The 15,636-nt window shown below is 39.6% G+C and overlaps 1 protein-coding gene across 1 annotated transcript in view; it reads right to left on the bottom strand.

Moving 5' to 3' along the window:
* Positions 1-15,636, bottom strand: part of CFAP91 (cilia and flagella associated protein 91) — a 123,781-nt gene that overhangs the window by 95,107 nt on the left and 13,038 nt on the right. Inside the window, exons 4-5 of the mRNA XM_055434433.2 lie at positions 13,605-13,688; positions 12,279-12,335 (exon numbers count right to left, since the gene is read on the bottom strand). Coding sequence (XP_055290408.2) covers positions 12,279-12,335; positions 13,605-13,688 — 141 coding nt within the window. The remainder of the gene's footprint in view (positions 1-12,278; positions 12,336-13,604; positions 13,689-15,636) is intronic.

The following is a 15,636-nucleotide window of genomic DNA, read 5'->3' as shown; positions in this document are numbered from 1 at the left end:
TCGCATGAGGTGGCCAAAGTATTGCAGTTTCAGCTTTAGCATCAGTACTTCCAATGAACCCCCAGGATCGATCTCCCTTAGAATGGACTGGTTGGATCTCCTTGCAGTCCAAGGGACTCTCAAGAGTCTTCTCCAACACCACAGTTCAAAAGCATCAATTCTTAGGCGATCAGCTTTTTTTTTACAGTCCAACTCTCACATCCATACATGACCACGGGAAAAACCATAGCCTTGACTAGGACGGACCTTGGTTGGCAAAGTAATGTCTCTGCTTTTTAATATATTATCAAGGTTGGTCATAACTTTCCTTCCATGGAGTAAGCGTCTTTTAATTTCATGGCTGCAATCAGCATCTACAGTGATTTTGCAGCCCCAAAAAATAAAGTCTGACACTGTTTCCACTGTTTTTCCATCTATTTCCCATGAAGTGATGGGACCAGATGCCATGATCTTAGTTTTCTGAATGTTGAGCTTCAAGCCAACCTTTTCACTCTCCTCTTTCACTTTCATCAAGAGGCTTTTGAGTTTCTGCCATAAGGGTAGTGTCATCTGCATATCTGAGATTATTGATATTTCTCCCGGCAATCTTGATTCCAGCTTGTGCTTCTTCCAGCCCAGCGTTCCTCATGATGTACTCTGCATAGAAGTTAAATAAGCAAGGTGACAATATACAGCCTTGACATACTCCTTTTCCTATTTGGAACCAGTCTGTTGTTCCATGTCCAGTTCTGACTGTTGCTTCCTGACCTGCATACAGGTTTCTCAAGAGGCAAGTCAGGTGGTCTGGTATTCCCATCTCTTTCAGAATTTTCCACAGTTTATTGTGATCCACACAGTCAAAGGCTTTGGCACAGTCAATGAAGCAGAAATAGATGTTTTTCTGGAACTCTCTTGCTTTCTCCATGATCCAGCGCATGTTGGCAATTTGATCTCTGGTGCCTCTGCCTTTTCTAAAACCTGCTTGAACATCTGGGAGTTCACAGCTCACATATTGCTGAAGCCTGGCTTGGAGAATTTTGAGCATGACTTTACTAGCGTGTGAGATGAGTGCAATTGTGCGGTAGTTTGAGCATTCTTTGGCATTGCCTTTCTTTGGGATTGGAATGAAGACTGACCTTTTCCAGTCCTGTGGCCACTGCTGAGTTTTCCCAATTTGCTGGCATATTGAGTGCAGCACTTTCACCGCATCATCTTTCAAGATTTGAAATAGCTCAAATGGAATTCTTTCACCACCAATAGCTTTGTTCGTAGTGATGCTTTCTTTTTTTTTTTTTAGGTAATTGATTTATTTTTTATTGGAGGCAAATTATTTTACAATATTATATTGGTTGGTTTTGCCATACATTGATATGAATTTGCCCCGGATTTACATAAGTTCCCCCTCCTGAACCGCCCTCCCACCTCCCTCCTCCCTTTTTCCTCCCTCTGGGTCATCCCCGCATGCCAGCCCCGAGCATCCTATAACATGCATTGACCCTGAACTAGTGATTCGTTTCACATATGACAACATACATGTTTCAATGCCATTCTCCCAAATCATCCCACCCTCACCCTCTCCCATAGAGTCCCAAAGACTGTTCTATACATCTGTGTCTCCTTTGCTGTCTCGTATACAGGGTTATCATTTGCATCTTTCTAAATTCCATATATATGTGTTAGTATACTGTATTGGTGTTTTTCTTTCTGGCTTACTTCACTCTGTATAATAGGCTCCAGTTTCATCCACCTCATTAGAACTGATTCAAATGTATTCTTTTTAATGGCTGAATAATACTCCATTGTGTATATGTACCAAAGCTTTCTTATCCATTCGTCTGCAGATGGACATCTAGGTTGCTTCCATGTCCTGGCTATTATAAACAGTGCTGCAATGAACATTGGAGTACATGTGTCTCTTTCAATTCTGGTTTCCTCGGTGTGTATGCCCAGGAGTGCGATTGCTGGATCATATGGCAGTTCTATTTCCAGGTTTTTGAGGAATCTCCACACTGTTCTCCATAGTGGCTGTACTAGTTTGCATTTCCACCAACAGTGTAAGAGGGTTCCTTTCTCTCCACATCCTCTCCAGCATTTATTGCATGTAGACTTTTGGATAGCAGCCATTCTGACTGGTGTGAAATGGTATCTCATTGTGGTTTTGATTTGCATCTCTCTGATTATGAGGGATGTTGAGCATTTTTTCATGTGTTTGTTAGCCATCTTTATGTCTTCTTTGGAGAAATGTCTGTTTAGTTCTTTGGCCCATTTTTTGATTGGGTCATTTATTTTTCTGGAATTGAGCTGCAGGAGCTGCTTGTATATTTTGGAGATTAATCCTTTATCAGTTGCTTCATTTGCTATTATTTTCTCCCATTCTGAAGGCTGTCTTTTCACCTTACTTATAGTTTCCTTTGCTGTGCAGAAGCTTTTGATTTTAATTAGGTCCCATTTGTTTATTTTTGCTTTTATTTCCAATATTCTGGGAGGTGGGTCATGGAGGATCCTGCTGTGATTTATGTCGGAGAGTGTTTTGCCTACATTCTCCTCTAGGAGTTTTATAGTTTCTGGTCTTACATTTAGCTCTCTAATCCATTTTGAGTTTATTTTGGTGTATGGTGTTAGGAAGTGTTCTAGTTTCATTCTTTTACAAGTGGCTGACCAGTTTTCCCAGCACCACTTGTTAAAGAGACTATCTTTTCTCCATTTGATATTCTTGCCTCCTTTGTCAAAGATGAGGTGTCCATAGATGCGTGGATTTATCTCTGGGCTTTCTATTTTGTTCCATTGATCTATATTTCTGTCTTTATGCCAGTACCATACTGTCTTGATGACTGTGGCTTTGTAGTAGAGCCTGAAGTCCGGCAGGTTAATTCCCCCAGTTCCATTTTTCTTCCTCAAGATTGCTTTGGCTATTCGAGGTTTTTTGTATTTCCATACAAATTGTGAGATTATTTGTTCTAGTTCTGTGAAAAATATCATTGGTAGCTTGATAGGGATTGCATTGAATGTATAAATTAATTTGGGTAGTATACTCATTTTTACAATATTTATTCTTCCAATCCATGAACATGGTATATTTCTCCATCTATTAGTGTCCTCTTTGATTGCTTTCAGTAGTGTTTTATAGTTTTCTATGTACAAGTCTTTTGTTTCCTTAGGTAGATATATTCCTAAGTATTTAATTCTTTTCGTTGCAACAGTGAATGGAATAGTTTCCTTAATTTCTCTTTCTATTTTCTCATTATTAGTGTATAGGAATGCAAGGGATTTCTGCATGTTGATTTTATATCCTGCAACGTTACTGTAATCATTGAATAGCTCTAGTAGTTTTCTGGTAGAGTCTCTAGGGTTTTCTGTGTAGAGGATCATGTCATCAGCGAACAGTGAAAGCTTTACTTCTTCTTTTCCAATTTGTATTCCTTTTATGTCTTTTTCTGCTCTGATTGCTGTAGCCAAAACTTCCAGAACTATGTTGAATAGTAGTGGTGAGAGTGGGCACCCTTGTCTTGTTCCTGACTTTAGGGGAAATGCTTTCAGTTTTTCACCATTGAGGATAATGTTTGCTGTGGGTTTGTCATATATAGCTTTTATTATGTTGAGGTATGTCCCTTCTATTCCCACTTTCTGGAGGGTTTTTATCATAAATGGATGTTGAATTTTGTCGAAGGCTTTCTCTGCATCTATTGAGATAATCATATGATTTTTATTTTTCAGTTTGTTAATGTGGTGTATTACGTTGACTGATTTGCGGATATTGAAGAATCCTTGCATTCCTGGGATAAAGCCCACTTGGTCATGATGTATGATCTTCTTAATATGCTGTTGGATTCTGATTGCTAGAATTTTGTTAAGGATTTTTGCATCTATGTTCATCAGTTATATTGGCCTGTAGTTTTCTTTTTTTGTGGGGTCTTTACCAGGTTTTGGGATTAGGGTGATGGTGGCCTCATAGAATGAGTTTGGAAGTTTCCCTTCCTCAGCAATTTTCTGGAAGAGTTTGAGTAGAATAGGTGTTAGCTCTTCTCTAAATTTTTGGTAGAATTCAGCTGTGAAGCCGTCTGGACCTGGGCTTTTGTTTGCTGGGAGATTTTTGATTACAGTTTCAATTTCCGTGCTTGTGATGGGTCTGTTCAGATTTTCTATTTCTTCCTGGTTCAGTTTTGGAAAGTTGTATTTTTCTAGGAATTTGTCCATTTCTTCCAGGTTATTCATTTTATTGCCATATAATTCCTGATAGTATTCTCTAATAATCCTTTGTATTTCTGTGTTGTCAGTTGTGATCTATTTTCATTTCTAATTTTATTGATTTGGTTCTTCTCCCTTTGTTTCTTGATAAGTCTGGCTAGTGGTTTGTCAATTTTATTTACCTTCTCAAAGAACCAGCTTTTGGCTTTGTTGATTTTTGCTATAGTCTCTTTTGTTTCTTTTGCATTTATCTCTGCCCTAATTTTTACGATTTCTTTCCTTCTACTGACCCTGGGGTTCTTCATTTCTTCCTTTTCTAGTTGCTTTAGATGTAGAGTTAGGTTATTTAGTTGACTTTTTTCTTGTTTCTTGAGGTGTGCCTGTATTGCTATGAACTTCCCCCTTAGCACTGCTTTTACAGTGTCCCAGAGGTTTTGGGTTGTTGTGTTTTCATTTTCATTCATTTCTATGCATATTTTGATTTCTCTTTTGATTTCTTCTATGATTTGTTCGTTGTTCAGCGTCCATATGTTGGCATGTTTAATAGTTTTTCTCCCATAATTGAGATCTAATCTTACTGCATTGTGGTCAGAAAAGATGCATGGAATGATTTCAACTTTTTTGAATTTATCAAGGCTAGATTTATGGCCCAGGATGTGATCTATCCTGGAAAAGGTTCCATGTGCACTTGAGAAAAAGGTGAAATTCATTGTTTTGGGGTGAAATGTCCTATAGATATCAATTAGGTCTAACTGGTCTATTGTATCATTTAAAGATTGTGTTTCCTTGTTAATTTTCTGTTTAGTTGATCTATCCATAGATGTAAGTGGGGTATTAAAATCTCCCACTATTATTGCATTATTGTTAATTTCCCCTTTCATACTTGTTAGTAATTGTCTTACATATTGCGGTGCTCCTATGTTGGGTGCATAAATATTTATAATTGTTATATCTTCATCTTGGATTGATCCTTTGATCATTATGTAGTTTCCTTCTTTGTCTCTTTTCACAGCCTTTGTTTTAAAGTCTATTTTATCTGATATGAGTATTGCTACTCCTGCTTTCTTTTGGTCTCTATTTGCATGGAATATCTTTTTCCAGCCCTTCACTTTCAGTCTGTATGTGTCCCTCGTTTTGAGGTGGGTCTCTTGCAGACAACATATATGGGGGTCTTGTTTTTGTATCCATTCAGCCAGCTTTTGTCTTTTGGTTGGGGCATTCAACCCATTTACGTTTAAGGTAATTATTGATAAGTACGATCCCGTAGCCATTTTCTTTATTGCTTTGGGTTCGAGTTTATACACCCTTTCTGTGTTTCCTGTCTAGAGAAGATCCTTTAGCATTTGTTGGAGAGCTGGTTTGGTAATGCTGAATTCTCTCAGCTTTTGCTTGTCTGTAAAGCTTTTGATTTCTCCTTCATATTTGAATGAGATCCTTGCTGGGTACAGTAGTCTGGGCTGTAGGTTATTTTCTTTCATCACTTTAAGTATGTCTTGCCATTCCCTCCTGGCCTGAAGAGTTTCTGTTGAAAGATCGGCTGTTATCCTTATGGGAATCCCCGTGTGTGTTATTTGCTGTTCTTCCCTTGCTGCTTTTAATATTTGTTCTTTGTGTTTGATCTTTGTTAATTTGATTAATATGTGTCTAGGAGTATTTCACCTTGGGTTTATCCTGTTGGGGACTCTCTGGGTTTCTTGGACTTGGGTGATTATTTCTTTCCCTATTTTAGGGAAGTTTTCAACTATTATCTCCTCAAGTATTCTTTCATGGTCTTTCTTTTTGTCTTCTTCTTCTGGGATTCCTATGATTCGAATGTTGGAGTGTTTAACATTGTCCCAGAGGTCTCTAATATTGTTCTCATTTCTTTTGTTTTTCTTTTTTCCTCTCTGTTTCATTTATTTCTACAATACTATCTTCTAGGTCGCTTATCCTGTCTTCTGCCTCTGTTATTCTACTGTTTGTTCCCTCCAGAGTGTTTCTGGTCTCATCTATTGCATTATTCATTGTATATTGACTCTTTTTTATTTCCTCTAAGTCCTTATTAAACCTTTCTTCCATCTTCTCAATCCTTTTCTCCAGGTTATTTATCTGTAACTCCATTTTGCTTTCAAGATTTTGAATCATTTTCACCACCAAAATTCGAAATTCTTTTTCATGTAGATTCCCTATATCTTCCTCTTTTGTTTGTGTTGGTGGGCATTTATCTTGTTCCTTTACTTGCTGGGTATTTCTCTGCTTCTTCATCTGCTTATAATGCTTTGCTTGGGGTGGCCTTTCCCTCTTCTGGCCGTTTGTGGAGTTCTCTTTATTATGTAGTTTCCTTGCTGTGTGTGGGGTTGGACAGGTGACTTGTCAAGGTTCCCTGGTTATGGAAGCCTGTGTCGGTGTTCTGGAGGGTGGAGCTGGATTTGTTCTCTCTGGAGTGCAATGAAGTGTCCAGTAATGAGTTATGAGATGTCAATGGGTTTGGAGTGACTTTGGGCAGCCTGTATATTGAAGCTCAGGGCTAGTTTCCTGTGTTACTGGAGAATTTGCGTGGTATGTCTTGCTCTGGAACTTGTTGACCCTTGGGTTTAGCGTAGGTATGGAGATGTTTGATGAGCTCCTATCGATTAATGTTCCCTGGAGTCAGGACTTCTCTGGTGTTCTCAGGATTCGGGCTTAAGCCTCTTGCCTCTGGTTTTTGGTCTTATTCTTGGAGTAGTCTCTAGACTACTCTATCTGTCATTTCCAAGGTGGTTCCCTCTGTTTTAGCTTCTGTATTCTGGTCTCTTCAGTGTCTAATTTCAGCCCTGATACTAGGGGGTGGGGGGACACTTTTTAAGGCTCAGTTGTTCAGTCCTGTTCTGGGAAGGGAGGAACACTGCAGTCGAATATCTCTGGCGTCTGTGGGGAGTGCTCGCAGCGTCTTGGCCACACTGGGTTTGTCCCCGCTCACAGCACGTATGCTGTCCCAGTCTATACTGCACAGGCTCTAGGTTGCTCTGCCGGGAACTGTCCGACGCTGGCACCGGGTTGTATGCACTTCCCAGGTCTGAGCGGCTCAAGTTCAGGTTCTCAGGTACTCCACAAAGGCGCAGACTTGGTTGGGCCTGCGTTTTGTGCCTTCCCGGGTCCGAGCAGCTCAGGGGACCAGGTGTTTGGCGAGCGCGGTCTCTGCGACTTATTGCCTCCCCAGTCCCCGCCACTCAGTTTTCTGGGTGTACAACCGGCGCACCTTCTCAGGGGGAGATCGACCGGCCCGAGCCCAAGAAGTCCTGATTAGCAACAAGCCTGTCTGCAGTTTGTATCAGATGCCTTTCTGGGGCCGCGGTTGCCCGCTCCGGCTCTGGCTGCGCTCCCTGCCTGTCTCGGCGGGGGATGGGGGATGGGCCGACCGCAGCCGGCTCGCTCTGCTCAGTCCTTTATTCTGTGAGCGGGGCTGGCCGAGTCATAGGTTAGAGCTTTCTGCCTTTTCGTGGGGAAGCTATGCCACAGTCTGCTTTGCTCTCCCCAGTTCTCTCAAATTGTTCTTGCGGCGTTCAAGCCCAGTCCTCTCTCTAAGCAGTTCAGCCGGCTCCTCCCTGCCCAGCCCCCGCTTGCTAATGGCGTATGCAGGCGTCTGTGCTGCTTCTCCCTGGGAGTTACCGTTTGGCGGGTAATCTGTGGGTTTTAAAAAAATCTTAAAAAAAAAAAGAGGGTTATGTGGCCCTCTGAGCTTCCAAGGCTCGCCACAGATTCGCCAGTGAGAATGTTTCCTGGTGTTTGGAAACTTCTCTCTTTTTAAAGCCTCCCTTCCCGGGACGGAGCTCCGTCCTTACTTCTTTTGTCTCGCTTTTTATCTTTTATGTTTTTTCCTACCTCCTTTCGAAGACAATGGGCTGCTTTTCTGGGTGCCTGACGTCCTCTGCCAGCATTCAGAAGTTGTTTTGTGGACTTTACTCGTGTTCAAATGTTCTTTTGATGAATTTGTGGGGGAGAGAGTGGTCTCGCCGTCCTATTCCTCCGCCATCTTGTTCCTTTCCCTTGTAGTGATGCTTTCTAAGGCCCACTTGACTTCACATTCCAAGATGTCTGGCTCTAGGTCAGTGATCACGTTATCGTGACTATCTTGCTCGTGAAGATCTCTTTTGTACAGTTCTTCTGTTGATGTATAACATGTTATAGGTGGGCAAGGATCCCTTAGAAGGAATGGAGTAGCCCTCATAGTCAACAAATGAATCCGAAATGCAGTACTGGGGGGTAATCTCAAAACTTACAGGATGATCTCGGTTCATTTCTAAGGCAAACTGTTCAGCATTACAGTAATCCAAGTCTATGCCCCAACCACTAATGCTGAAGAAGATGAACAGTTTTATGAAGACCTACAAGTCCTTCTAGAACTAACACCAAAAAAAAGATGTCCTTTTCATCACAAGGACCAGAATGCAAAAATAGGAAGCCAAGAGATACCTAGAGTAACAGGTGAGTTTGGCCTTGAAATACAAAATAAAGTAGGACAAAGGCTAACACAATTTTGCCAAAAGAACACACTGGTCATAGCAAACATTTTCCAACAACACAAGAAATGACTACACATGGCCATCACCAGATGGTCAATACCAAAATCAGACTGATTATATTCTTTGCAGCCAAAGAAGGAGACGTTCTAAGCAGTCAGCAAAAACAAAACCTGGAGTTGACTGTGGCTCAGATCATCAGCTCCTTACTGCAAAATTCGGGCTCAAATTGAAGAAAGCAGGGAAAACCACTAGGCTGTTCAGGTATGGTCTAAATCAAATCCCTTATGATTATACAGTGGAGGTGACAAATAGGTTCAAGGGATTAGATGCGGTAGACAAGAGTGCCTGAGAAAGTATGGATGGAGGTTCGGAACATTGTTTATAGAAGGTGGTGACCAGAACTATCCCCAAGAAAAAGAAATGCAAGAAGGCGAAGTGATTGTCTGAAGAGGCCATACAAATAACTGAGAAAAGAGAAGCAAAAGGCAAAGGAGAAAGGGAAAGATATACCCAATTGAATGCAAAGTTCCAGAGAATAGTAAGGAGAAAAAAGAAAGCCTTTTTAAATGAACAGTGAAAAGAAACAGAGGCAAACAACAGGAAGATAAAGACTAGAGATCTCTTCATGATAGAGATACCAAGGGACCATTTCATGCAAAGATGGGCACAATAAAAGACAGAAACGGCAAGGAGCTAACAGAAGCAGAAGACATTAAGAAGAGGTGGCAAGAATACACAGAAGAACTGTACAAAAAAGGTCTTAATGACCTGGATAACCACAGTGGTGTGGTCACTCACCTAGAGCCAGACATCCTGGAGTGTGAAGTCAAGCAGACCTTAGGAAACATCACTACAAATAAAGCTAGTGGAGGTGATGGAATTTCAGCTGAGTTATTTCAAATTCTAAAAGATGATGCTTTAACAGCCCTTTGACAGTGCTTCGCTCAACACGCTGGTAAATTTGGAAAACTCAGCAGGGGCCACAGGCCTGGAAAAGGTCAGTTTCCATTCCAATCCCTAAGAGAAGAGCAATGCCAAAGAACGTTCAAATTATCGCACAACTGCACTCATTTCACATGCTAGCAAGACTATGCTCAAAATCCTTCAAGCTAGGCTTCATCAGCATGTGAACCAAGAACTTACAGATTGAGGACAGGAGAAGTGGGTGACAGAGGATGAGACGGCTGAATGGCATCACTGACTCAATGGACATGAGTTTGAGCAAACTCAAGGAGATAGTGAAGGGACAGTGAAGCCTGGAGTGCTGTAGCCCATGGGGTTACAAAGAGTTGGACACAACTTAGCAACAGAACAACAACAAATACAATATAGTATTTCACAATTTTTAACTGTTATATTCCATTTATAGTTATAACATATTGGCTGTATTCCCTGTGTTGTACGATATATCCGTATAGCCTATTTTATGTATTATAGCTTGTGTCTCTTAATCCCCTATTCCTATATTGTCCTTCCCTTTTTCCCTTTCCCCACGGCTAACCACCAGCCTGTACCCTAAATCTGTGAGTCTGTTTCTTTTTTGTTACATTCACTAGTTTGTTGTACTTTTTAGATTCCACAAATAAAGTAATATCATACAGCATTTGTCTTTTGTTAACTTCACTTAGCGTATTTTCTAAATCATCCATGTTGTTCCAAGTGGAAAAAATTTCATTCTTTTTTATGGCTAATAGTCCATTGCATATATAAACCACATTTTCTTTATCCATTCATTTGTTGATGGACACATGAGGTGCGTCCATATTTTGGCAATGGTGAATAATGCTGCTATGAACATTGGGGTGCATGTATTTTTTCAAAATAGTGGGTATTTTTTTTTCTCAGATATATACCCAGGAGTGGAATTGTTGGATTATATGTTTGTTCTATTTTTAGTTTTTTGAGAAACCACCATACTATTTTCCACAGTGACTGCACCAATTTACGTTCCCACCAACAGCAGATGAAGATTCCCTTTTCTCCATATCTTTGCCAACATTTGTTATTCATGTTCTTTTTGAAGACAGCCATTCTGACAGGTCGGAGAAGGCAATGGCACCCCACTCCAGTACTCTTGCCTGGAGAATCCTGTGGATGGAGGAGCCTGGTAGGCTGCAGTCCATGGGGTCATGAAGAGCCGGACACGACTAAGCGACTTCACTTTCATGCATTGGAGAAGGAAATGGCAACCCATTCCAGTGTTCTTGCCTGGAGAATCCCAGGGACGGGGGAGCCTGGTAGGCTGCCGTCTATGGGGTCACACAGAGTCAGACATGACTGACGCAACTTAGCAGCCTTCTGACAGGCATGAAATAACATCTCCTTATGGTTTTGATGAATTAGCAATGTTGAACATCTCTTCATGTGCCTATTGGCCATCTACATGTCCTCTTTGGAGAAATGTCTATTCAGGTCTTCTGCACGTTTTTTAATCAGGTTGTTTGGGATTTTTTTATGTTGAATTGTATGAACTGTCTATATCTTTTGGATATTAACCCTTTATGGGTCATATCATTTGCCAATATTTGCTCCCATTCAGTGGGCTATCTTTTCATACTGTCAATGGTTTCCCTTACTGTGCAAAAGCTTTTAAGTTTAATTATGTTCTATTTATTTTTGCTTTTATTTCCTTTGCTTTAGGAGACTGATCCCCAAAAATATTGCTACAATAAGCAAAGCATCTTTCCTACATCCATATAAGAGCCAAAGGAATCCATACATAGTCTTAAAAAATCTGATGAGAAACTGGAATCATAACTGGCACTTATACTTAGGATTACAGACCTTTGATAACATATATCGTATTTATAAGATGCCGTATCAGTAAGAGTAACCATACCTTTTAAATGCATGTTTGAAAGTCCAGACCTATTTAACTTTCTATTAAGAAATCTTAGGCCTTAAAAAATGTTCATCTTCTCATTCATTTCATGACTACCTTGGATTTTCTTCTCTTATAGAAACATTAAGTTATATTGACATGGGAAAGAGTATAACAAAAATTAGTTTTTTAATGGGACACTTTACCAAACCTGCTATCTTGCCCTAAAACAAAAGACCATGGAACTGCACAATAATCCCAGATTGAGCTCTTGTACTTTACTTTCTTCTCACCTTGGTTCACTTTCCTTCGTGGGACAGACACCATGTTGCATGTATCTTTGTATAGCACACTGCCTTGTGTCAATTAGATGATTAAATTACAAATTCTATTAAAAAATATTTTCACTGATTGGTTTTCTTGATGAAACGTTGAAGAACTGTTGTCAAATAAGTACGTTTCAGAGAAGCAAAAGAGAACATTTAGAGCACTTTAACTTTCATTTTTACCATAACTCACAATAAGAAATACACTATATACCATAACCATTATATACCTATGAACATATACATTTATCTATTTAAAACAAAAGTTATAAGCAAAAACACAACTACCCTCAATATGTCTGATGCTCTTGGTTATTTTCTATTTTGTTTTTTAAAATGCTGCTAATGACCACTAGAAAATGTTCCAATGGTTTATGATCCATTCTTTAAAAATAATGATTCAGAGAACTATCTTCTAGAAATAAATATAGAAGCAAATAATAAATAAAATAAACTGGAAAAAGATTTAAAATAACGGTTACTTACCTGGTTGATGCAAAAACAACATTGAATGGCATCTGCTGATAAAATGGAAGGAAAGGCCTGGGGAAGAAAGGAAAACACAAACATGGGACTTTTGCATTGTGTGTTTGCTGAGTTTCCTGCCACTGCCAATATCTGTCCCTTAAAATCAGTGAGTTTGAATACTTTGTGTATCAGCAATTCTCAAACTTTGGCACACACAAAATCAGTGGGGAGTGGGAAGCTGCTGCTGCTAAGTCGTTTCAGTCATGTCCAGCTCTCTACGACCCCAGAGATGGCACCCACCAGGCTCCCCTGTCCCTAGGATTCTCCAGGCAAGAACACTGGAGTGGGTGGGAGTGGGAAGATTCTTGTTTAAAATTCAAATCCACAGGTCTAGCCCAACACTCAATGGATACAAGGTAGAGCCAATTAATCTGCATTTGTAATAAACATCCCCATGTGTTTGCTGCAGATGGGAAACAAGCCACACCTGAGAAACAGTGCCCTATACTTAGACTTCAGCTGGTCATTAGTTCCCAGAAACTTCTCAAGTTCCCTGAGATTCTGAAATTTCCAATGATTTACTTTAGACCACCCCACTGAAAGTCTAGGAACTGAGTATACTATGTAAAGAATTTAACATTCCTCTGAAAAACTCAGCATCATAAAACATCCATAAAGAGGTTGTTCATAAATAATGTGCATTACAAATTTACTTCCTCAAATGAACTTATGTAGGTATGACATCAAGTCTATTTTGCTAACTCAGATAAGACCTAGAGGAAAATCCGCATCTTATTTTTATCTAATTTGAGTGTATGATTATCACATGTGTGTATTCATCACGAATGAAACAAGGTGACTCTTTTGACCATGTTGGTTTTGGTAACATTCGCACAAAGACAGTAAATGTCACCTATCTGCCCTCTTTTAACACTTTTCCCTGCACTATAGCTGTCATGGTGTCTTAGGTCTATCTCACCTCATTTGATGACTGCATTTTGTTCTCAAAGATACATTCTTATTTGTAATTGGCATCTCTAAGGTCAAGCAGAGTTAGTTGGAATCCCAGCTCTACACTTGCTAATTCATAATAAAGTAACCTTGAGCAATTTACTTCTCCTCTTTTGGTCTCAGCTTCCTAACTGGTAAAATGGGGATAATATATCCTATCCTATATTTCTGTTCCGAAAATTGATGTTATATACATAAAGCACTTACAAAGTGATACCTGGTGTACTGCATTACTTAAATATGAGACCTACTACCATTATTACAAAGAGGTCTCTAATAATATTAGGACTCATATTCATAATTCATAAAATTATATTCATAATTATTTTCTACCTTTCAAAATATTTATAGCGATTCTTTCCAGTAACATCAGGATCTTCATAAACTTCTTTAGGCATCTGAAAAGAAGCATCAATTCTAAAACAAAGCAGGAAAACATTATTCAAGTCGAACATATTATTTCCAAATATAGTTTTTATTTCATATTCATTCTCAGTTGCTAAATCGTGTCTGACTCTTTGTGATCCCATGGACTATAGCCCACCAGGCTCCTCTGTCCATGGAGTTTTCCAGGCAAGAATACTGGAGTGGTTGCCACTTTCTACTCCAGGGAATTTTTCCACCCCAGGGATAGAACCCATGTTTCTTGCTTCTCCTGCATTGGCAGACAGATTCTTTACCACTAGCACCACCTGGGAAGCCCTTATTTCGTATTTATATGTCTATAAAGTAGGAGATACACAGATACTGTTGAGACTGACAGCAGTCTTCTGTAACATGTGTCTTACTGTCCTACATCTCAGATTACAATAATTACTTTTCCAGAGCCAGGAAACTAGGAGCCAACAAGAGGAACTGAAAGCTAATAAATGAGTAAATTTATGAAATTCCACATACAAAAATGCTCATTTTTAGTTAACAGTGCATGAGAATTACAAAATTTAAAAAAAATTTTTTATGTCTAGGCTGTAAGGTAGCATTTTAAAGAAATTTACTATGTATGACCTTGTAAATATTCTTTAAACGAATAAGGAATTTGACAGACCTATTGCTGAAGGGGCTTTGGTTACGGGTCTCTAAAAAGTATACTTGGATACTAGCAGAAAAGTACACTTGCAATTTCTAAGATGGATCAAAGAAATTACATATGCGGTCACCTCTACCTCTGGTGGTAAGTTATCATGTAATATATAATCTTTGGAGAACATCTATTAGGTTGGTGCAAAAGTAACTGCGGTTTTGCACTGTTGAACTTTGCCATTTGATACTGGAATGTGGTTATGTTATACATCATTTTAATGCTCATTTCTTGCTTTACATTTTCTTTTGCTAATGACTTATCACTTGCTGTTTATTTTAGACTACGGAAATGATGTTAAACAAAAAGCAAATTCAAGCAATTTTCTTATTCAAGTTCAAAATGGGTCATAAAACAGGGCAGGAAACTAGCAACATCAACAATGCGTTTGGCCCAGAAACTGCTAACAAACATACAGTGCAGTGGTGATTAAAGAAGTTTTGCAAAGGAGACAAGTGCCTTGAAGATGACGAACATAGTGGCCGGTCATCTGAAGTTGACAATGACCAACTGAGAGCCCTCATCGAAACTGATTCTCATACAACTACATAAGAAGCTGCCTAAGAACTCAACGTCAACCTTTCTACGGTCATCTGGCATTTGAAGCAAATTGGAAATGTGAAAAAGCTTGATAACGGTGCTTCATGAACTGACTGCAAATCAAAAAAAACCATCGTTTTGAAATGTCATCTCTTACTCTTTGCAACACTGAACCACTTCTCAATTGGATTATGACACGTGACAAAAAGCGGATTTTCTAAAACAACTAGCTCAGTGGTTGGACCGAGAAGAAGCTCCTAAAACACTTCCCAAAACCAAACGTGCACCAAAAAAAGGTCATGGCCATTGTTTTGGTGGTCTGCTGCCTGTCTGATCCACTGCGGTTTTCTGAATCCCAGCAAAACCATTACATCTGAGAAGTATGCTCAGCAAATCAATGAAATGCACCAAAAACTGCAACACCTGCAGCCACTACTGGTCAACAGAATGCACCCAATTCTTCTCCACAATGCCTGACTGCAAGTTTCACAACCAGCAGCCCAAAAGATGAACAAATTGGGCTACGAAGTTCTGCTTCATTTGCCATACTTACCTGACCTCTCTCCAACCAACTACCACTTCTTCAAGCATCTCGACAACTTTTTTGCCAGGAAAACGCTTCCACAACCAGCAGAAGGCAGAAAATGTTTTCCAAGAGTTCATCAAATCCTGAAACATGTATGTGTATGCTACAGGAACAAACCAACTCATTTCTCATTGGCCAAGATGTGTTGACTGTAACGGTTC

The sequence above is a fragment of the Moschus berezovskii genome, chromosome 1, assembly GCF_049115385.1.
Source record: "Moschus berezovskii isolate FMDL1 chromosome 1, NW_MosBer_1.0, whole genome shotgun sequence".
Lineage (NCBI taxonomy): Eukaryota > Metazoa > Chordata > Mammalia > Artiodactyla > Moschidae > Moschus > Moschus berezovskii.
The sequence above is the reverse complement of the archived record's forward strand: the minus strand, read 5'-3'. Positions and strand labels throughout refer to the sequence as shown.